Source organism: Danio rerio, chromosome 5 (assembly GCF_049306965.1).
Source record: "Danio rerio strain Tuebingen ecotype United States chromosome 5, GRCz12tu, whole genome shotgun sequence".
NCBI lineage: Eukaryota > Metazoa > Chordata > Actinopteri > Cypriniformes > Danionidae > Danio > Danio rerio.
The window spans coordinates 1,642,787-1,667,500 of NC_133180.1; the positions used below are offsets into that span (position 1 = coordinate 1,642,787).

General features: G+C 39.4%; 2 protein-coding genes across 41 annotated transcripts in view; both read right to left on the reverse strand.

Annotated features, from left to right (window-relative positions):
* Nucleotides 1-210: 210 nt before the first annotated feature.
* Nucleotides 211-24,714, reverse strand: part of ciz1a (cdkn1a interacting zinc finger protein 1a) — a 36,444-nt gene continuing 11,940 nt past the window's right edge. For 11 of the 40 annotated variants that reach the window (XM_073949715.1, XM_073949713.1, XM_068221082.2 and 8 more), the window contains exons 8-16: nt 21,638-21,711; nt 18,126-18,320; nt 17,450-17,583; nt 12,814-12,907; nt 9,578-9,691; nt 6,665-6,781; nt 6,437-6,515; nt 5,123-5,244; nt 211-2,522 (exon numbers count right to left, since the gene is read on the reverse strand). In XM_073949715.1, coding sequence (XP_073805816.1) covers nt 2,193-2,522; nt 5,123-5,244; nt 6,437-6,515; nt 6,665-6,781; nt 9,578-9,691; nt 12,814-12,907; nt 17,450-17,583; nt 18,126-18,320; nt 21,638-21,711 — 1,259 coding nt within the window. In that variant the 3' untranslated portion in view covers nt 211-2,192. Of the gene's footprint in view, nt 2,523-5,122; nt 5,245-6,436; nt 6,516-6,660; nt 6,782-9,577; nt 9,692-12,813; nt 12,908-17,449; nt 17,584-18,125; nt 18,321-21,637; nt 21,712-24,714 lie in introns of all 40 variants that reach the window. The other 29 variants (XM_073949721.1, XM_073949716.1, XM_073949717.1 and 26 more) reach the window with 8 other exon arrangements.
* Nucleotides 11,814-24,714, reverse strand: part of rabepk (Rab9 effector protein with kelch motifs) — a 373,763-nt gene continuing 360,862 nt past the window's right edge. Inside the window, exon 6 of the transcript XR_012405840.1 lies at nt 11,814-11,976. The gene's annotated coding sequence lies outside the window, so the exon portion shown is untranslated. The remainder of the gene's footprint in view (nt 11,977-24,714) is intronic.

Here is a 24,714-nt window from a genome sequence, read left to right on the forward strand (position 1 = left end):
GACATTTTGGGAGGACATTTTGGATATTCTGCGAGGAGGTTTTGGGAGGACATTTTGAATATTTTGGGAGGACATTTTGGATATTCTGCAAGGACATTTTTGGGAGGATATTTTGAATATTTTGAGAGGACATTTTAAAGGACATTTTGAGGACATTTTGCAAGCAATAAAGTAACCACTCAAATAGAGAGAAAAATAAGAAATAAAGAATTTAAAAATATGAAGTTAGTTGTTTATTTAATATTATTTTATTGGTCTTAAATAGGACAAAAAGCATATTTGAAGCCTTAAAAATACCAGATTAGAACAATGAAGCTACAAAACAGGACATTTTTAAGATGGGCCTTGAAAACAAAGAAACAATGCAAAAACTTGCACACTTAAGTTTGGCAGGAGATTCAAAAGATCATACATGGTCCTAAATGATCTTTATTGAGCTGAGTGTAGAGTGCTGTTTGATTTTGGGATGAAATGCAACCTGTGGACTGATGCATTCTGAGTAAATGTGAAGCTCATCAGCACTTGTTAATGCTGCTGCTGTTTCCAGTGTTGCTTTCACAACTCAAAGAAAACCCAGAGGCATCCGGGCACTGCTAATACACACACACACACACACACACGCACGCACGCGCACACGCACTCCACAACATTCAGATCAAACGTGAACTAAAGAGCAGCACTACTGACCTCACAGACACATCTGCAGCGTCTTCACAATCCAGAGGAAAACTAAAGTAAACAACAAAAACACACAACTCCTACACAAACTAATGAGGCACATTCAGGTCCCGGGAACGGCTTCATGATCATTCTGCACATCTCTACTCCCAAAGGATCTCCTTGCAGTGATGTTTAGGGTCAATATTACAGTTATAATGTAGTATATGAATGGCTTTACTCGCGTTTTCATTATGATAATTCTGCACATCTTTCAATATTAGATGATGAAACCTCATTCCCACTACAATAATGCAGTCAGATGTTTAGAATTAATATTTAATATGCAACATCTTCATTATGCAATGAGAAATGAGGGGAAAAATGTGCTTCATTTCATGAAAACGACAAATAAAATGTCACAACGGTGTAAAAACGGCTTCATTTTCTCTATGCAGAACGTTTCTCCTTCTGTTTAATGAGATATTGAGCAGAACACACACACACACACACACACACCTGCTGGAGACAGAAATGAGCTACTGCTAAACACTAATCCTAACAGTGATGTCGGTGTCAATCTAGCGGCTTCATTCTAGAGTTTAGATCAGATCAAACTCAGTCCTGGAGGGCCGGTGTCCTGCATATTTTAGTTCCCACCCCAATTAAACACACCTGAAGCAGCTAATCAAGCTCTTTCTAGGTCTACTAGAAACTTCCAGGCAGGTGTGTCTGAGCTAAACTGTGCAGGACACCAGCCCTCCAGGACTGAGTTTGGACACCCCTGGCTTAGATCCGAACAGCTTCTGGGGTTTGATGCAGGGTTCAGCTGGGGCGTGTGTGTTCTCTGAGGGTTTATATCTGAATTAATGGTCCTGTATTAAAGGTAAAGTGTGTGTGTTTGAGTGTGTATGTTAGCTGACATTAATGCACATTCAATTGTTAGGACAACGGTTCTTAAAACTCAATGGTCCCAAGACAAGCCTCAGTTCGCTTGTATATTTTTCCGCATGCTTTCAGAGCGTGTGTATATGAGTGTCATGTGTGTGCGTGTGTTTGCGTGTACATTTCAATATATATAAACATTGAAAAAGAGACACACGATGTGAAGAGTTCATTTGCAAAAACAGACATTCATAAATCACATTAAATACGTGACTTATCATCATAATAATAATAATAATATTAATGCATTCATGATTGTTTTTGCAAAAGAAGTATTCACACACACACACACACACACACACTTGTTTATATTTAATATACACAGTGAAAACTGCTGAAAAACTGTTCTTCCATGATTATTGTTGGTGTACGGTGTGACTTGGACGTGTGTGTGTGTGGTTCAGTATGGCGTCCTGATATACATGAAACACTAAAGCGCACATCATCATCCTCCTCGTCCTCCTCTGGAGCGGAGCTGCTTGTGCTCATTAAAACACTACTGTACAAACAGGGTCAGAGGTCGAGAGTGTGGCACGAACCCTAATGGAGGGACAGCTGAGGGTGCTTTCACTGAGGTCCTGTGCTGCGTGTCAGCGCCGCCGTCCTCCTCGTCCTCTCCTCTTGGCTGAGGTCCTGCCGCGGCCGCGTTCACTGCTCCTCTCCTCCAGCTCTGGCTCCGGCTCTAGTTTCTCTTCCAGCTCCGACTCCGGTTCTGGTTCTGGCTTCAGAGTCTCCTCCGGCTCCAGTTTTTCCTCCTGCTGTGGTGGTGTACTGCTGGTGTTGGTGATCGGGGACGCTGACGGATCCACAGAGCTTTCTTCTGCGATGAGGAGTCCCTCTGCTGCTGCTACTGCTACTTCTTCTGCTGCTTCTGCTGAGGTTGAACCCGAGTCTTCATGCTTCTTTAAGGCTTTATAACGCTGCACAAATCACAAAACCAGCATCATTAAAGCTTGTGAAGTGCTTTGAAATGTGCAGTTTTACTCAAAGTTTGACAAAGGAAGAGAGGCGGAACATAAAGCAGCTCCTCCCTTTATTAAAAAAAGCAGTCCACAGCGTTCTTTGCACTCCATCGCTCTATTATAAACCTCCCATTTAGAAAAGATCTCGAAGACCTTCAGTGGAGAATAGTGAGGGGTATAATATAAATTGATTATAAAATATTGCTTCTCATCTATAATGCTTTAAATAATCAAGCTCCTGTTAATCTAACCAATCTCCCTACAATCCAACTCGCTCTTTAAGATCTCAAAACTCTTCTGTTAGTACCCAGAATAGGAAAGTCCACTAAAGGAGGTCGAGCCTTCTCATATATGGCTCCTCAACTCTAGAATAGCCTTCCTTATAATATCCAAGGCTCAGATATACTTAAAGGCCTATCTTTTTAGTAAAGCATACACTCAATGCATCATATTGTGCTCCATGCAGGTGAGTGGGCTTGACAAACCACCCGTAAGACACACTCGTCCTGTCTTAATGCACCAGGCACTTCTAAAAAAAACACTTGTATGCTTTATGTCCTCTGTGAAGAGACGATGCCAACTATCAAGGACTCTGAGGACAACAATTACACTTACCACCCAAATACACTTCACTGAACATGTACACACAGACATCACCTAAATACTATATCACTGCAGGTTAACTATGCTTATATATAATAACTGTAACTAATAAAGATATTAGTGATGAGTTAGTAATTAATTAGTTGATTAATAATACATTTTCTGATTTTGATTGTAATGCAATAATAACAATGTTTTTCACATTCAAAATTCCCACAGGTTTCTTGTGAGGGTTGGGTTTAGGAGCCATTTACTAAGCAGTGTTTACTGTACTAAGCATATTACACCTATAGAAAGTATGCACAGACATAAAACATGCACACACGTAAATATATATAATATATACAGCAATATCACACGAGTAGCAGTGCGATATGGCTGTATATAAGCACTGGTGGGAGGTGTGCGTTGGCATGAGGCCGTAGGCCAAGTGCCTTAGCGTCCCACCAGTGCTGATATACAGCCATATTGCACTGCTACGAGTGTGATATTGCGTTTATAACAGTTCAACATCACAATCCTGTATATAAATAAGAAAATCAAACACAGAGTCTAAAAACCCTTTTTTTTATTAGGAACTACTTTCTTCCGCCATTCATTCACATCTGCAGCTGACGTCAGAACAGCAGAAGCCGTTACCTATTCACCAACGTCACTGTAGAGCTAGTGTTTCAATTACTCTGTCTAAAGTGAAGACAAAACTGCTGATATTGCTTATATTTTAAGGTTATAAGGCTGAACATGACATGAAATGCCATCAGTCTGCAGAGATATCTTCTTACAGTGTTACAGTCTACAGTATTTCTCTGTTGCAATCGGGATTTCACAATAATTAACCCCGAATCATAACAACGAATCCACTAACGTTACCAGACTGCTGTTGTGTTTGCGATAAGGAATAACTCTAAACACATGCATACTTCGCTTAAAAGTTTTTTTAGAAGGAAATAAAAACGGGATGTTTGCGGGAGACTGAAATACAGGATACACCCATAAAAAGGATACACCCACCCAAAAAGTGTTGGCAGGTGTGCTTACCAGTTTAATATTGATTTGATCTGCTGTAGTTAGAAATCAGACTGTTGTATCTTCTAAGCGTTAGGGCTTATTATGCGGTTCTGTCGCTATCTTGTGGATAGAAAACGTCAACTGTCGCCGACGAGCTCTCTTAGAAATTGTAAATATTTTAAAATAGGCACTATTCTTGCAAATAAACTGCATAGTTGCAATCTAAACAACTACATTCTCCACTAAAAAAGCCTCAAAAGTATATTTGGTTGTCTAACAGCAGTAATATTTGTCAAACTGTAGTGTCTCTGCTTGTTGCTGACTGTATGTGGGCGGAGTAATACACAAAGGGTAAAGAGGCTGTACGGATGCTGATATTACTTAAATATATCACAGCTATCAGCCAATCAGATTCGAAATCCAGACAGAACTGTTGTATAAATATATATACAATTATATATATATATATATATATATATATATATATATATATATATATATATATATATATATATATATATATACACCTACATACATATATATATATATATATATATATATACATACATACATACAATGGTGTGAATTACTGATTTCGGGTTTTCCCTTAGTAATAAAAAGCTTTGTTTCCAAACTGCATGATGCGTTTACTTTGATTAATATTTAAATTATTGATGATCTGAAATATTAAAGTGTGACACAAACTTTTTCACACCACTGTATGCATGCATGCCTTATATTTCGCTCCTAAATGTAATTAGCTTCAGCTCATACCACACTCAGCACATGTCATAATATTATCCTAATACACCTAAAACACGGATTGCAATAAAAACCTGTGAAGGGTAGGAAAGCGTAGTCTCTTAATAGACAAAATACAAAGTTATCCAGTTAAAAACTACCACAGATGTTGTGTTTTTCCTTTGTTAGCATTATCTTGGGCCTACCTTCAGATTCTGGAAGTGTTTGAGGGTCTTGCAGTGAGCGTGTCGAGCCGAAGACTCATAGTGATAAAACTGATCACAGAGTCGACAGAGAAACCCGGACACAGGAACCACAAAACTAGATCCTGATGACAACAACCAAACACAGGGTTACAAATCACACATGCAGACGATGATTATTCTATAGTGACTTGGGTGACTTGCTAAGCAGTAATTGCATCATTGGCACTGCATTTCAATTAATTTAATAACAAACGTGAATACTTCACACGATACACTGCAAAACATATGTTCTAACTCAGAGTTTTTGTCTTGTTTTTAGTCCAAACTCAAATTAAAAGGCGCCTTTTCTAGATGGGCAAAAATATAGTGTTGTTTAGAGAAATAATGATGTGAGTTTTTCCTTAAAAAAAGCAAAATATGAGGTACTTGCCTTTACCTCATTATTAGCTAGACGTCGGATCTTATTTCTGTGGAAGTCGACTAAACCACCAAGTGTTTCACAGTGGCTTGTGGACACCATGTACTTTCTGAAGGTAGAAAAGATCAGATGCTCTCGCTCTGCCAATTACACATCTTTTTATGATAAATGGCAACCCCTCATAACTTACTTTCAGTCGCTTCTAAGTTTGTTCATTCATTGACATCACCTTCTCCAACCCCCCCCCCTTTTTATTCCCCCCCCTCCCCCACTTTTATCATGTTTTTATTTATTTTTTTATTATTATTATTTTTTACTATTATTATTTTATTTACTCCTTTTTATTTAATATTGTTGCTGTTATTATTGTCATGCTATTTATCATTATTTATATATATATATATATATATATATATATATATATAAATGTTTTATTGCTTTAAATGCTTTAAATTCTAAATGCTTTATTTCTGTCACAAAAGTTTAAAAGTAGAAAGTCTTTAAAAAAAATAAAAATAAAAAATGTTCCATCCCTTCTGGGATTTCTGTACTTCCGTATTTGCTTCACGAGGGAGAGCGGGAGGTTGCCTCTTGGTGCAAATGAAGATATTTTGTTTGTTTATTTTCTGTAAGGTAGTTTCGAGGGTCATTTTCAGCTAGTTTTGGGCTATTTGTTATATTGCTTTCTTTTATTTGGCGCCACTCAAATTTTTTGCTGTTTGACTTACTTTTATATATAAATGCACTTATTTTTGCAGTAAAAAAATAAAATAAAATAAGCAAAATAATGTTGTTTTGGGGGAATGGGGAAAGCAAAATAATGCTGTTTTCCCTTTGAAAGAAGTTTATTTCGCTTACCCTGTTCATATTAATATTATTTTGTGTTTATTACTCACCATACACTGTGTCTGAGTCAAACTCCTCGTCTTCATCCAGATCTTCCATTGTGACCTCCATCTGTGCAGAAAGACCCTCCTGGAAGACGAACACACACACACACAGACATTTTATTTTGCAAGATACTAGCATTACTACAGAAGACCAACCCAACGATTTCATTTCAATTAACCGCTGATGCTCTACTGCAGGCGTAATGAGTTAGAGAGCAGAAAACACACACCCACCTTGCCGTTCTCCTCATCCTCGCGCTCATCGTCGCTGCAGAATTCTCCATCGTCTTCTCCCAGTAACATCACAGTGTTCAGTTCCTCTACAGAACCGGAGCCAGACTCCTTCCACAGCTGACAAACAACAAAACTCACTCCATTAGAGCACTGCCAGAGTGCTAGTCAAAGCATTTATTTGTCATGTTAATGTGACCATATCTATATGTTTATATTTTCTGTAAGACAATGATGTAAAGGGCTTTTCAAGAATCAGAAAAGGAATCATTTAAAAATTGATAATAATACAAGTGCAACAATTTAGAGGGGAAAAAAATCACTATAATGCACTTTTACTGTGTGTGACTCTATTGTCTGCCGCTATCAGAACAAGAATCATTTGGTGAATCACAATCCCATCTCTCTCTCTCTCTCTCTCTCTATCCATCAATCTAGCTATCTATCTCTGTCTATAACAGTGCTGGGCAAAAGTTAATCACATCCAAAATACAAGTTTTTTTTCGGGCATGATTTAAGTGTGTGTAATAGTATGTATGTATACATAAATACACACAGGTGTGCATATATTTGAGAAAATATTTATATTTAGCAATAAAATGTGTGTGCGTGTGTGTGTGTGTGTGTATGATTCAAATTTCATTTAAATTTATATATCTAACATTAGTTTTGTTCCTATGTATGTGTGTGTATCACATACACATAATAAATACATACATACACATATATATATATATATATATATATATATATATATATATATATATATATATATATATATATATATATATATATATATATATATATATATATATATATAAATAAACACACATATATTGGGTCAAATTAAATTGTTCTTTTAATGCGATTAAATATATATATATATATATATATATATATATATATATATATATATATATATATATATATATATATATATATAAACAAGTACAGCTCAAAATAAGTGTGCTGCTTCATTTTTGTTACATTTAACATTATTTCACCTGTAAGTTATTTGAAGTAAAGACACATGCATCTAATATGCACTGAACGCAAATAAATTTGTTATATTTGATCTTGCATTAAATCATTTTAAACTGATCTATTTAATGCAGATCAGTTTCTTTTACTAGAATACAGTGCATCTGGAAAGTATTGATAGCGCTCCACTTTTTCCACATTTTTTATGTTACAGCCTTATTCCAAAATGGATTACATTCATTTATTTCCTCAAAAGTCTTGGTTGATAAGAGATGGTCTGAAAAGGCTACACCTGTCTATATAAGGGCTCAGGGTTGACAGTGCATGTCAAAGCACAAATCAAGCATGAAGACAAAGGAACTGCCTGTAGACCTCAGAGACAGGATTGTCTGGAGGCACAAGGCTGGGGAAGGTTACAGAAACATTTCTGCTGCTCTGAAAGTTCAATGAGCACAGCGGCCTCCATCATCCGTCAGTGGAAGATGTTTAACCAGCAGGACTCTTCCAGAGCTGGCCGGCCATCTAAGCTGAGTGATCGGGGGAGAAGAGCCTTAGTCAGGGCGGTGATCAATAACCCGATGGTCACTCTGTCTGAGCTCCAGCGCTCTTCTGTGGAGAGAGGAGAACCTTACAGAAGGACAACCATCTGTGCAGCAATCCACCAATCAGGCCTGTACGGTAGAGCGGCCAGACGGAAGACACTCCCCGCCTGGAGTTTGCCACAAGGAGGACTCTCAGACCATCAGAAACTAAACTCTCTGCTCTGATGAGACTCAAACTGAACACTTTGGAGTGAACGCCAGGCGTAACGTTTGGAGAAAAGCAGGCAGCGCTCATCACCAGGCTAACAGCATCCCTACAGTGAAGCATGGTGGTGTTGGCATCATGCTGTGGGGATGTGTTTCAGCAGCAGGAGCTGGAAGACTAGTCAGGATAGAGGGAAAGATGAATGCAGCAATGTACAGAGACATCCTGAATGAAGACCTGCACAAGAGTGCTCTCCACCTCAGACTGGGGCGATGCTTCATCTTCCAGCAGGACAATGACCCAAAGCACACCGCCAAAATATCAATGGAGTGGCACAACAACAACTCGGTGAATGTCCTTGAGTGGCCCAGCCAGAGCCCAGACCTAAATCCTATTGAACATCTCTGGATAGATCTGAAAATGGCTGTACACCATCGCTTCCCATCCAACCTGATAGAGCTTGAGAGGTCCTGCAAAGAGGAATGGGCAAACATTCCCAAGGACAGCTGTGCAGAGCTTGTGGCATCATATTCAGAAAGACTTGAGGCTGTAATCGCTGACGAAGGTGCATCAATAGAGTATTGAAACGCTGTGAATACTGATGTACAGGTGATTTTACAGCTTTTATTTTGAATAAATCTGCAACAAATTCAAAAACTCTTTGTTCACATTGTCATTATGGGGGATTGTGTGCAGAATGTTGAGGAAATAAATAAGTTTAATCCATTTTGGGAATAAGGCTGTCACATAAACAAATGTGGAAAAGTCAAGCGCTGTCAATACTTTCCAGATGCACTGTAAATCTACTTGGAAAAAGCTGATCATTTTAGATTGATTGGGATGTTTCTGTACAAGAGTGCATTTGCACAAAATATAATAAACAATCTACAAGCATAGATCAAAATCTGGTACATTTTTATGGCTGAATGGTTTTAAAATTGTTAGTCACATTACTCACAAACATGCTAAAGATAAACTATAATCCAGACTGAACACTGCATATGCTGCGATGTAACTATTGCGAATGACCACATTACGATATAGACACTGAAACCATGTACCGTGCAGCACTAATCATAATTGTGCACACAAGTTTTAGGTTGAGACTAAAAATGTGCAAAAAAGCATTTCTGATCTTGTACTGATATTTTTAAAGCATCATTTCCTTATGAAAAACCAAGCTCAGACCTGCTGGACTCTCTGCTTGTGCTCCGCCGACTGCATGTGCTCCACAAACTCTCTGGCCGTCCTGAAGTTCAGCTTACAGACGGTACAACTGCTGCTGGAGGAGCGACTGAAGCGCTGCACCCCCACACACACACACACACACATAAACACACCTTTATTACAATCGGCTGCAGGATCTTCTGTTTACATCACCTGTCCACAGTGTCTGATGTGGGCTGTGCATCACTAAGGGGCCGTTCACAGAATGCGTTTTCCCTTTGCATTGCGCTACTGTTCTATTGTTGCTCAATGTAAACAGATGTGTTTGACTGATACACCAGCTTCTTTTGAAGATCCGCTTTTTTAAGATGGCATGTCAAGTTAAAAGATCTTCAACCTTTACACACAGCACAGCTCACTGTCAGTTCACAGAAGTGAACCAATCAGAAGAGCTCGGGGAGGGGCAACTGTTGCGAGAAAGTTAGCATGACAACTATTTTATTTACTGTTATAACACGACGGAGGAGAAGGAACTCGGGTGTTGCTAGATCGGATATGGTTGCAACTGGAAGTTAACAAAAATTATTTATATTATATATATTTTTAAAGATTAAAATAAGTATGTTGCTTCATTTTAACATACAGTTGAAGTCAGAATTATTTGCCCTCCTGTATATTTTTTCCCTAATTTCTGTTTAAATGAGAGAAGATTATTCCAGCACATTTCTAATCATAATAGTGTTAATAACTCATCTCTAATAGCTTATTTATTTTCTCTTTGCCATAATGACAGTAAATAATATTAGACTAGATATTCTTCAAGACACTAGTGTTCAGCTTAAAGTGACATGTAAAGGCTTCACTAGGGTAATTAGGGTAAAGTTAGGGTAATTAGGCAAGTCATTGTATAACAGTGGTTTATTCTGGAGACAATCCAACACTAATATAGCTTAAGGGGCGAATAATATTGACCTTAAAAAGGCTTAAAAAACAATTAAATACTGCTTTTATTCTAGCCATAATAAAACAAATAGACTTTCTTCAGAAGAACAAATATTAGAGGAAATCAGGTCACAAAATTTAGGACTTGAGACTTGCTTGACAAATATCCAAAAAAGACTCGACTTGACTCGGACTTGGCTGTCATGACGTGAGACTTGACTTGGAGTTAAATGACTTGAAAAAAAACCTAAATACGCAACCGTTTGTTATATATTATGCATTTAAAAACAAAACCGAAAGTTCTAAGTCACGCATGCACAGTATTAACTGGATCTGGACTGGATCATTTGTTTCAGAAAAAAACCAAGCGGCAACCTCCCGCTCTCCCTCAGGAAGCCAATACGGAAGTAACTAAAACTGCAATTCATCCGAAATTCCGCTAGTCCTGGCCGCTCCTGGCTCCAAAACAGAGCAAATTTCAATTGAGCCCACTGTTAGAATGGCCAACTTTACAGAAGAAATAAAGGTGTTTACAGCCTGCTACAAAGAAAGATTTTGGTCAATACAGCTAATATTACCCTTCATGACAACTGTGAGGGGGTGAATTTTTTTTATAACTCATCCGTTTCCTTTATATTAAGTTATATTAAGTTTGCATAATTAAGGGCGTGGCCACTTGAGTGACAGCTAGGTCTCGTTGGTCGCCGTCACGTCACCTCAGCTGAATCCTGCAGATTAGCCACTGAACTCGGCATATTTATCGTATTTCTGTGTTGTTTTATGTGGCTTTACACAGTCAACTGCCTTTTGGACTTGTTTCCTACAATTATTTGATGGAATGACATGCTGAGTGCACTTAATTGTGCTCACAAACCATTCACGTGGCCTCCGTTTCCCATGTGAGTACAGTTATATACTCATATACCATCTCTATACATGTATTTGTTTTATTTAAGATCATTTATCGTTTATATTTATATTTAGAGCTGTAATGCACTCCAGAATCTGACGAATTGATTAGCTGTAGGCTCTAGAACAGTCATCTGAAGTGTTGTCATACAGTGTTATGCTGGAGATCATCAATAGTCTTACATTAGCTAACACAGACTATATCTGAAGTGTTTGGATGTAATTCGCGTTTTCCTCCTGTTGAAAAACGTCATAAGAACAATGTTTAGTGGCTCAATGTGTTACAGCAGTGTTTTTAAAAGTCTAAACACTTTATTGATATAGTGTACAACCAAGCACAAGTGGTCAGAACACAAACGAGTCGCAGGTGATAAAGTATTAAGCGTTCTCCCAAAGTAAACCAGGTGTCTGAACCAGGTCCAAGCAAAATGCAGCATGCGTCTGTAGCTCCGCCCCCTCTCCGCCTCTTTGCCCATGTTTGGTATCCCGACGTTGGTGTGATGACGCGCGAACAAAATGGCGACGGTTGGCCGCGCCTACTTGTGGCTTCTTTTGCGCTCTTTAGAAACCTATGGGTGACGTCACGGATACTACGTCCATATATTTTACAGTCTATGAAAAAAACGCTATAAATGATTCATTAGATTCATTTGAACAATTCATTTGAACGATTCTTTTGAACGATTCTTTTGAACGATTCTTTTGCCATTCAGCCATCAGAATGCGGTGATCAACAATGGAAAAATGGTTTAAAGATTACAAAACAAGACGGCTGATCAAAGTTTGTACTATTTAGTCTGACTCGGTCTAAGTATATTTAGTGACACATTTTTTACAGTTATTATCATTCTTCTACACTGTTTTGTATCCGCCTATTTTAACCAAACATCCGTGATCGATGTAGTGGAAAATCCTCTCTCCTTACTCATTTAAACTTGCTGCAAAATATACCTACACCATTAGTAATCAAAGCAATAGCCTTCCTTAAATAATCTACATGTTTAAATCTTGTAAATATGATTATTTATGAACATTTTTAAAGATATTCTGTTTTTATTCCCCTAAAAAAAATTTACATGTGCCCTTTAAGATTGGTTTTGTCATTTAGGGTCTCGTTTAATTAATAGTATAATATTTTAATTACTTTAAAGTAAGCACACACATTCCCCTGAGCAGAAAGCCATCTGATTCACTAGTGATGAAAGTCTGACAAAAAATGACTTGCTTGAGACTTGAAGGTAATGGCTTGAGACTTGCACATGTGTGACTTACTCCCACCTCTGGAGGAAACACTGTGAAAACTTCCTGAGTCTAATAAGCATCATTTGCGAAATATTTGACAAAGATCACAGGAAGGTGAATAATATTGACTTCAACTGTGTGCCACTTTACAGCTTCCCGCTCACCTTGTGCTCCTTGGTTCTGCGGTGCTCCATGACGTTGCTGGTGAAGTGAGTCTGGCAGGTGGAGCACCATCTCTGCAGACCAGGCCTCTTCTCACTGCAGATGACCAGTTCACAAATGGGGGAAAAAAATTAAAACAATTAGGGACGCACACTAGGCATGGGATGATAACCAGTTTCAGGGTTGCTGCGGTTTAAGGCTGATTTATACTTCTGCGTCAAACGCCGGCGTATGCTACGGCGCTGACGCATAGCCCTTCGCCGTGGCCATCGGCGTCACTGACGTGCACCTCTCAAAAAATGTAACTACACGTCGCAACTACTGTAGCGCAAGCTCTGTGATTGGTCGGCTTGGTAGCGCTGACAAGTCTGGGCGGGACCGAGAGCCGCGCGAATGGCGCTAGCGATTGTTTACAAGAGTGGAGTCCCGTGAAGGAGCTCCGGATGGAAAGTTTTGGTTTGTGTTTATCTCATAGTTAAAGTTGTTGCACGTCCGCCGGTTCCTGCCTCAAAATGAGCGAGTTTGAGCCACTTGTACATCCCGGAAGTGTTCAGGAAAAGCAAAACAGCGAAGAAACTCGACACAGAGGAACATTTACACCTCACTGCCAACTAGCGTTTCGGAAGTGTTAATGCAGATCAACAGAGACAGCGCGCAGAAGTATAAATGCACAGCCACGCGCGTTGCCTGCGCCGTGAGTTACGCCGGTCACCTGACGAAAAGTCAAGTTTTTTTGTTATACCGTTTCTGTGGTATATGTAGATATGTATATAAGCAGCAGAAACTAAGGGTGCTTTCACATCTGCTGTTCACTTCATTTGGTCCGCATCAAGGGTAATAAATGATACATTGTTGCATTTTCTGCCGTCTTTGGGTCGTTTTCACACCACACTGCTGGCTTTAGTCCGAACCAGATGAAACGAACCAAAATGCAGTCATCTGACAAAATCCACATCTCTCATTGGCCAGATGTTGTTGAATATATTTCCTAAACTGCTTATTGATTGGTCAGAATTCTCGTGCGGGAAAATGCCAGTGAACTCCCGCAGGTAAACAAAACCTTTTACTCTGGAGGGACGACTGCGCTGGCTGATTGTATCCTTGCTTTAGACAAACTAGACATTATGAAAATGAAGCACGGCCACGGCTGGAAAACAGTGTTTAATGCATCACTCGTCACTTCAGGAGGAGGTGTGAATTAATTTAGCTAAACTGCGACATGCTCATCTTCCGGAAATATTACCAACGATCCTTGAGGTAATGTTACTCTCTCTCTCTCTCTCTCTCTCTCTCTCTCTCTCTCTCTGTTGGTAAAGCTCTGTCAACAAATATTTTCCTCCATATCCCAAAATGCACAGCGAATCGGCCTACGGTAGCTGGATTAGTCCAAAAGGTGCAGTGCTTTTTGCGGTTGGACCTGTTTTAGTACGGATCATATTCTCAGCACAAACGAACCGCTCCAGGGTTGGTTTGAGAGCGTACCGAGTCCACCTCTTCAAGCAGGTCTCAGTACGCTTATTTGGTCCGCTTTTGGTGCGCACTCGAGTACGATTGATGCATTCTCACCTGCCCAAACCAACCGCACCAAAAGGGGAAACAAACTCTAGTGCGATTCAATCCAACTAAATAAGGCAGGTGTGAAAGCACTCTAAATGTCCTCTCAATGCATTATTTGAGCAAATTTAACTTTTCAGTTTTTCTTACTTGGTTCTTGTCTTGCTTGTCCAAATATCTAAACATTCTTAAAGCATTTTGTCTTGACAAGCAAAAAAAAAAAAGGTTTTCAGAAATAAGGTGTCAAAATTAAGTGAGTTTTTCCTTAAAGAGCCCATATTATGGGTTTTTGAAAATTCCCCTCCATGTAGTGTGTAACACAGCTCTAAGTGAAGTGAAGTATCCAGCTTAGGCTTAAATCTGTTAGTGTACAGTGTTTAAAACGGTTGATTCATCTATAAAAGAGTCGACTCATAGTGCTTCAAACGAGTCGCCTTGATACCGATTCATTAGGTGTTTCGCCATGACGTACGAACGAAACCAAGTTATTCACGTGCACGCGCAAACCCGGGAGATTTCAAACCTGAGGCCCCGCCCTCTGACGCAGAAACCCAGACACACACACATACACGCACACAAACATGCCGGTCGATTGAAGTCACACAGCAGATGGATATATTGAGTCTCTACCCAAAGATGAAACATCAGCATTATAGCCAAGCAGTCGGAAACTACTGGAAACTTCTGGAAGCTACATGCTACAAAGAATACTTCATCTGCGTTTGTTAAAGGAAGGATCAGTAAAGAGTAACTTACTGATGGACATGTCAGGATGGGTTTCTTCCTACCTTTCTCAAGTGTAAGTACGTGCGGTTAAAGTTGTTGCCTCGTTGACTAGCTTGCAAATGTATTTAGTTGTGATTTGTTACTTGTAACCGCGTGTACTGTATCAGGTTAACTGGCTATATTCTCTTATCGTGTGCAAAGTCACGTTAAAAACGCGACGCGTGCTGCTTTGTGTATGGAGCTCCGTGGTAGAGGTCTGCATTCCCGCGGCTGTCCCCGCGCCAGATTTCTGCGGCGCGGGAATAAATTTCCGAATAAATCGCAGGAGCGGTCGGTAACGGGTTTAATTTGGAACGGGAGCGGGCTGTCTAGCAATATCACGGATATTGCTATGCGAATGAGAAAGAGAGAGTCTGCTTGGTGCTTGTGTGTGTGTTATTGCGCACGCGCGCGTATGAGAGAGAGAGAGAGAGAGAGAGAGAGAGAGAGAGAGAGAGAGAGAGAGAGAGAGAGAGAGAGAGAGAGAGAGAGAGAGAGAGAGAGAGAGAGAGAGAGAGAGAGAGAGAGAGAGAGAGAGAGAGAGAGAGAGAGAGAGAGAGAGAGAGAGAGCTTTGTGTGCTTGATGCTGTGTGTGTGTTTATACAGACATCTTGGCTGTCTGGACTGTATAGCTGGGTGATTTTTGGTTGTGTTCTCCCCCGCTCTAGCGGGATCGGGCGCGGCGGGCAGAAAACGGAGCGGGTTCTCAGGCTAAAACCTGGCGGGTGCGGGCGGAAGCGGGAGCGTTGTCGTCCGGACGTGTGTGTGTGTTTTTGTGTGTGTGTGTGGCAGCTAAAATCCACGCCTACACTATCGAGCGTGCATGAACTGTGATTACTTTTTATATTGCTGATTAGCTATTGGCCATTTCACTCTCTAACTGAAGGCAGTCGACCAATCGCAACAGACTGTCATCGGTCCAATCAGCGCAGATTAGCTTGGCGCTAAGGAGGGGTTTGGGAACAAATGAATCACTGGACGATTCATACGGGAGTCGCTGGGATAATTAGGTAAAAATAAATGCAGATTATAAGACCATGAAAGTGTTTTTTGACCTTGCATGTATATTAAACTGTTGTTGGAGACCCTTACAACCAAGATATGACCCTATTTCATGTATAATATGGGCTCTTTAAAGAGCTTCATGTAGTGTGTAATACAGATCTAAGTGAAGGGAAATATCCAGCTAAGGCTTAAATCTGAAAGCGGACAGTTTTTAAAACTATTGATTCATTAAAAAAAAGAGTCGACTCACAGTGGTTAGAATGAATCGTCTTCATAACGAGTCTTTAGCCGTTTCGGCGTGACGTGACTACGAAACATAGTTGTTATAGGCACAAACCTGGGAAAATTTAAACCTGCGCCCCGCCCACTAACACAGACAAACAGATCCTGAAGTCACGAGTCAAGAAGACACTGTGCTCACCTGGATATTACTGGAAGTGTGAGGGGAAATAAGTGATTCAGCAGTCTACACGCTTACAGCTTTCATTCGTTTGTTAAAGGAAGGATCAGAAAAGACAGGTGTATGAGACCTGTAAGAATGGGCAGACAATACAGCAGGGGTGCGTGCAAAATAAGGCCAGTTTATTAGGCACAAAGGCAGCCTGCTACACGCTGGTGAGCACTACAACCCCCTGGCTGGGGATGGGATCTTTGGGCAAAGCAGAGTACAGGTAAGCCCTGAGAACATATAACACTTCATGCAAGAGGTGCCGCAGCAATAACTGCAAATAGAAATGATCTTAGTCACAGCTGAGAAGGGAGAAAAGCTCAGTCACGGAAATCACGCTCAGTAAATGATGCGCACGCTATCGGTTTCATTTTGTACTGCTAAGTGCCGTTCATACATCCCGTGCGGGGGGGTTATGACGATCACGAGGTTAATGCGCGGGCCCGTCTGCCGGGGGCTTGACAAACCGCGCTGGGTATTTGTCTCGGCTAGGCATTTGTCTAGCGCTGAACGCTGTCGACCAATCGCAACAGGCTGTCATCGGTCCAATCAGCGCAGATTAGCTTATAAGACCATGAAAGTGTTTTTTGACCATGCATGCATATCAGTATGATGTTGGAGACCCATATAACCGAAATATGACCCTTTTCATGTATAACATAAGCAAAATAAAGAGCAAATGGGGGGAGCTAAATAATGTTAGTTCAAAGCTAAAACCCAATTATTAAGCTCACCCCATTGGGAGGATTTAACGCATTTAACCTTTCCCCATGCCAGTGGATAGCGTCATTTGGGAACATGGACAGAATCTTACACAAATTCTGTGTCTTCCGTAAATCATATTTGAGAAAGAACTAAAGTCTGACCCGTCTTTGCGAGCTGCTCCCTGCAGTGACTCCTGGACGCGCGGCAGTAATGTGACCAGACAGGCGTTACTCATGTGCTGGATCTCCATCATCTTCTGCTGGTGCGTCAGTCCGTTCATATGGCTCTGGAAATTCTGCGCACACAACATACCAGATATCATATCATATATCATGGATCATATATTGTAACTTATCATATCATGCATCATATATAATGAATATAACATTGTATATTATATCATTTCATATCATATCATATATTTATATAAAACATAGATATAATATAGCATATGATACATCACACATTGTTTTACTCTCTGTTAACAGCACTTTGGTCGACTGTGTTGTTTTAAAGTGCTTTATAAATAAAATTTGAATTGATCATATGCATTATATTACATCATACATTTCATATCATATATTGCATCATATTTCAAATCATATATAATATTGTATTGTATCATATCCTATACATTATATCAAGTACCACATCATATAAATCATTAATAGCATATCATATATAATGCATCATATCATATATCATAACTATATTATTGTATATCATGGTATTTTATTTTAAATGGCCATACAGTTTTATGAACACATCCCCTAGTTCACATCTGCCGATCAACAGCGGCAGCAAAGGTGATCAGGGAACAGTTGAGTGTAATGGTACCTGCTGGTTATGGCAGGTGATGTTGCAGATATAGCAGAAGAAGCTGCTGGAGGATTCTGCTGCTGCCGCCGTGTCTGTGAGCTGGTGCTGGACTGGAGCCGCTTCCGGCTGCTTTACTGCAGACACTGAATCAGAGCTGCCGGCATCTGCTGGAGCTCCACTGATCGGCTGATCCACATCTGCAGCATCAGTCTGCTGAGCAAACACACACACACTTTCACATTATCTGAGGGGAACACTGTGCTGCTATTTGTTTAGTTTTTTTAATGTATTTATATATACATATATATATATATATAACTCTGTATATATAACTCTGTGAATTTATTCAGGAATTTTTCACACTATCTCTGATAATACTTGTTCTTGTGAAGTAAGTCTTATTTGTTTTATTTTGGCTAGAATTAAAGCAGTTTTTACTAGTTTTAAAGCCATTTTAAGGTTGATGGCCGATAAACTTCACGATGCTGAGCTGGCATCACGATCCATCTCTCCGCCCCACATTTATATTGATATATAACTTATTATTTGCATGTCATCTAAATAGCAATAACAGTCTTTTCATGAGCTGTGTTACATTTTACATATAGCTGCCGCTTGCACGGCTGACAGCATGGTGAGGATTAATTTAAGGATTATACAGCACCTCTCACGCTTAAAATGTGTAGACTCAGTGGCAAACGCTGTTCCCTGCAAACCCCGTCCCGCAGACTTTACACTGAATGGCTTTAGTCATTTTTATAGCGGACTTTAAACACTGGAAGTCTTCTATCCACTCTTGGAAAAGTGTAAACGGTGGATTAACATTCAGCACATGATCACTAATAAGATGTGCCATTATTAGTAACTGTAGGTGGTTTCTAAAACTAAATCTGCCAGTGTTATTTTCATTCTCTCATCTTCAGCGCTTCACATTTTTACAGTTGTAGCTCCTATAATCTGAAGGCATTGACTGAGTGATTGACGGCTGATATTAACCAATCCGTTTGCGTTCAGTTCTAGAGCAGTGAGCCAATAAGAAGAACTCAAAGGCGGGGCAAGCATTGCAGACTTTTTTTACTTCAGCAAGTTCACATAACAACTGTTTTACTCTGTTGCTGTTTGGCATTTTTAGGTGCAAAGATTAATTCTGTAAAATGTCTCCTAAAACAGTGAAAATGTATGCACTAGCACAAATGCTTCCTAATATATTATAGGGTGGCATAGATCAAATTTTGGGTGCATATGTGACCGAAATGGTCGAGCCCTAGCATCTTTACTTGCTATTATTTCCTCATAATAATAATAATAAAATAATGAAGTTATCATCAATCACAATACAAATTACAGTGAACTCCAAACAAACTCTCGTCTCCTCCACCAGCTGTGGGGAAAGCCATTATAATGACACAGATCACTGCATATTCATGCCAGAGTCCCGCGGAGAAAAGTGATTGACTGGTGGTCATTTGTGTATAAATGTATTTATTCATGGTTTGGTTATGTGTAAAGCAAAGACCATGTGGGTCAGGTAGTTAAAACGGTAGGCTACAATTAATTACTTCGTTCTGAATTAATTGATATTTAACAACCACCCACACCCTACGAGGATGATGGCATCGTCCATTGTGATATTTCACATTAGACATCATACAATGCCAAATTGGTCAACATCGCCCAACCCTAATACATACATACATATTCATATAGTTGACCTTACAAGTCAAGCTGAGAAATAAATAAAGGTCTGTTTACACAATATAGAGGCATAAACACAAGACATGTCTACCAATGTTTCTAATGGTTCTGAATATGGAGACATACAGCTTTGTTTAAGTGTTCTGCATTTTATTTTAATTATTAAACAAAACTACAAAAAAAGCTTATTTGTCTTGTTTCCAGTCTAATAACTTTTAGAATAATTGTTTTTTCTAGATGTGGTGTGGTGTTATACTCTAATTAATGTAAATCCTTTACAGTTTTGAATGATGTCTTGCACGTATCTGCACAACAAAAACATATGCTTTGCTAAAGGCTGATTTATACTTCTGCGTCAAACACCGGTGTATGCTACAGCGCTGACGCATAGCCCTTCGCCGTGGCCATCAGCGTCACTGACGTGCACCTCTCAAAAAATGTAACTACACGTCGCAACAACTGTAGCGCAAGCTCTGTGATTGGTCAGCTTGGTAGCGCTGACAAGTCTGGGCGGGACTGAGAGCCGCGCGAATGGCGCTAGCGATTGTTTACAAGTGTGGAGTCCCGTGAAGGAGCTCCGGATGGAAAGTTTTGTTCTGTGTTTACCTCATAGTTAAAGTTGTTGCACGTCCGCCGGTTCCTGCCTCAAAATGAGCGAGTTTGAGCCACTTGTACATCCCGGAAGTGTTCAGGAAAAGCAAAACAGCGAAGAAACTCGACACAGAGGAACATTTACACCTCACTGCCAACTAGCGTTTCAGAAGTGTTAATGCAGACCAACAGAGACAGCAGCAGAAGTATAAATGCACAGCTACGCGCATTGCCTGCGCCGTGAGTTACGCCGGTCACCTGACGCAGAAGTATAAATCAGGCTTTAGCCTATAACAGAAATCATGGATCCGCCTGCATATGAAATAGTTTTAATGGCAAATAAGATATATAGCTTACGCTTCTGTAAATAATAATATTTTAAAAATCTGTGTATCTGATGTCAACGCAAGTCAGTGTAACACAGTTAAATTTGCATATACAGTTGAAGTCAGAATTATTCGCCCCCCTTGTTTAAATATTTCCCAGATGATGTTGAACAGATTCAGGAAATTTTCACAGTGTTTCCTCTAATATTTTTTCTTCTGGAGAAATTCTTATTTGTTTTATTTCGGCTAGAGTAAAAGCTGTTTTACATTTTTTAAACCCATTTTAAGGTCAATATTATTAGCCCCCTTAAGCTATATTTTTTTTCAGACAAACCATTGTTATACAGTAACTTGAATTACCCTAACCCAGGAGCGTAGCGGACATTTTAAAAGTGTGTGTGGGGGGCAGCTGAATAAGATCCACTCATAAGTTTTCTCATTTTATTATTAATCACTCGTTTCTCAATGGTCTGTCTCTAAACGTGAGGGGGACGTATTCCCCTGGTTGCTAAGCCCCTGCTCTAACCTGGCTAGTTAACCTAAATAACCTAGTTAAGCATTTAAATGTCACTTTAAGCTGTATAGAAGTGTCTTGAAAAACATCTAGTAAAATTTTATTTGCTGTAATCATGGCAAAGATAAAATAAATCAGTGATTAGACATGAGTTATTAAAATGATTATGCTTAAAAATGTGTTAAAATAATCTGCTCTCCGTTAAACAGAAATTGGGGGAAAAAATAAACAGGGGGGTGAATAATTCTGACTTCAACTCTAGGATTTGAAGGTCGGAATCATATGTGATTAGCGGAGATGCATTCACGTGCTCAAATGTAAATGTTTTCATAAATCAGATCGGGAAAAAAAGGCATGAAGGGATCAGGTGTAACCAGGCCTATAGAAAAGAGGCAGAAACCAACCTTGTCCGCTTGACACTGTTCTTCTGCTTCAGTGGCCGGTGGTTCATTTACAACACTTTCCTCTGGTAGAGAATCTGAAACACAGCACACACAGACAGACAAGTTCACCGAGCAGCATTGAATAAACGACTTCAAAAAAGTAATTAATAACTAATTACATCATTAACCTAGTTTTTAAAGTACATTTTTAATTACTTGGTCTGAAACGTAACTCAAATACTCAATACATATTTTAATTACTTGACTTGAACACCCATAAATTCCAAGGCATAGACAATACCAATTGAATTCTTAAAATGCAAGTCGGTGGCTGGCAACTTTAAAAAGGAAACTACTGGCAGGGAAGAGTTAATGGATAAATAAGCTCAGTAGTTAGTAATTGTATTTCGAGTAACACATCATTTATAGTTTACTGTAATAACCAGAAATTGTATTTTAAATAACATTATTTTTAGTTTACGGCAATAACCTGACTAATGTTTATTTTTGTTAAAGGGCCACGAAACCCCCCGTTCCAGCAGAGTGTTTTCACACCTCTAGTTTGGAAAAAGTCAGGAAAGTGGGCGTGTCCAGCTCTGTTTAGGGGGGAGTGAGAGAGGGAAGGTGCAAAAAAATTTGCATAAAAATGGGAGTGTCTGTTTGGGAACGCGCTGATTTTCAGAGGCAAAACAAACACACAGACGCAGAGGAGAACTGTGACTGTGTTTACATGGACATCAGTGATCAAATATTTTGCCGTATTATTAAATGGTGGACTTTAACTGCAGTTTTCACTGCTGGAAGAGTGTAGTTTTAATGGAGTGCTTGATACCGAACGGCAAAAGGGAGAAAATAAAGCCTCTGCATTCCTCAGTAACTTAGATGCACTCGGTGGCATCAGAAAGCCATGTGTGAATAGACTATCCCGTCACCAAATGCAGTGAAAATCTTCCATGACGGTAATGTTTGATTGTGGTGTTTACATGTTTACACTCGGAGAGCAGCATCTACAGCAGATCTTTCAGCCCATAATACTGTAGTGATATAAACGTACTGTACACCGAGTAACTCAATCCTTTAGACTAAGGTCTGTCTTTAAACACTGAAAGAGTACACATATATGACTGTCAGCAGCTCAAAACATGTGTTATTGGGGTCTGTTCTTCGTAGCTCGCTTGAATGATCTAAGATGATTTGGCAGATCCCGGATCTTTTGATCTTGATAACTGATCTCTGGCTAGTTTGGTTCTTCAAAAAACTTTGTGAATCAGATAAAAATGTCTGGATGAACTGATCTGAGATCGCTGTATGTGTTGTGAAGGACAGATCTATCCATCCTCGAAATCATGATCAGCAATGCAACGATTGGCTGACGGCACAGCAGCGGAATGACATCATCTGATTAATATTCAATTATCCATGTGAGCAAAATTACATCAAATTAGTAGTAAACGGTTTGTTAAATATGACACGCAATAACTTTACACCTTGTTGTGGGCTGCATGCTTGGCCCTTTCATGTGTCGAGCAGTTTATTTAGTTTTACAGTTAGAGCGGATTTTCCTTATTATAGTAGCCATAGTAGTATTATAGTAGCCGTTTTTTTATCCGGTGTAAAAATAACTAGATGTTTACAAAAGCATTTTGATATTGGTAAAGGCGTCAGCAACTTTTATGAAGCATCAAATCACCGTCATATTAACTGTCAAATCATGTTTATCACTGCATATCTATTATTGCTTTTAAAAAGTCACTTATTGTTTCTATTATCATACACAAATTGTACTAAAGCGATCTAAAAAGTACGTATCAATAAGTTTTCTCTTTGCACCACCAGGTGGCAGTCTTTCTACTTTCATTTCGGGGGTGCAGATTGCATAAGTTTTATTAATATATAACTTTATTTTATTAATAACTATAACTTTATATAGTTTTTAAAAAAAATAGTATTTTCCTAAGTGTATATAACTACTACTGTAAGAAAATATCAGAATTCGGTACATACTTTCTGTATTATCTTTGCTTGAACTGAGCCGATCTAATCCTGTTTATATGAATTAAACCTGCTTTCGATCAGGTTTGAGCTAGCAGAACTTTTGCTATGACAACAACTCTCAGATCAGCTTTGAAGAACGAAACGATCCTGGATCATGTCAAATCGTCAATAACCAAATCCAGCTGAGTAATCCACGTACGAAGAACAGACCCCTGGGGCCTCATGTATCAACGCTGCGTACACACAAAAACTTTGCGTATGTCAGGTTTCACGCTCAGAATCGCTCACGTTTGGATTTACTAACGATGAACTGAACGTGGGAATGAGCGCAGCGCAATTGTTTTATTTCCATTGGCGACTCCTAGAGGCAGTTGTGTTAAATTGCACTCTACAAAGTGTCTGAGTCTTGCAATGGCTGCTGTATGAGACGGGTTCATCTAGCAGGTATATAAGGTTTCCATACCATACAGTTGACCAGCCAAACATTAAAGTGCAATTTGCAGCAGTCGCCTGTTTTCTCATTGTAATGGGAGCAATCTACCACACGCACATTGCTATAAAGGGGCCACCTGAAGATGAATTTGCATGCGTGAATCAGAAACATTTCCATTCAATAAATGTGCAAATAAAATATGATGCACAGACTTATTAATGATTCCTACTTGTCTTTCTCGTGATAAATAGTAGGCAAAATCTGATATGTAGCGGGGAAAAAAGAAGAAAGAGTTCATCAGACGCTGGATTCGAACCAGCGAGTTCATGCTTGAACGTGTCAAAACATGTTAACTTGCGTTTTACAAGCTGCGCCACCCAGACTGTTAAGGGTGCTACAACATTTTACACCTATGATCTTCAGACCCAACTGTGTTAACCGCATCAGCTAAACTCTCCCCTCTCTATTTTTTTCTTTTGTTGTTAATTTTGGAGAACAAACTTGCAAATAACACCGTTTTCTTCCGGTCTACCTCCGAAATCAGCACCTCCAATTCACACTGTTCAAAGTTTCTCTTTTTGCTTGCTTTTGCCATTGCTTTTTCGTTGGGTTTTGCCAAAGTAGAGTCATTAGCATATTCATAAGGGGGGGAGGCAGGGAGGGGTTTTGT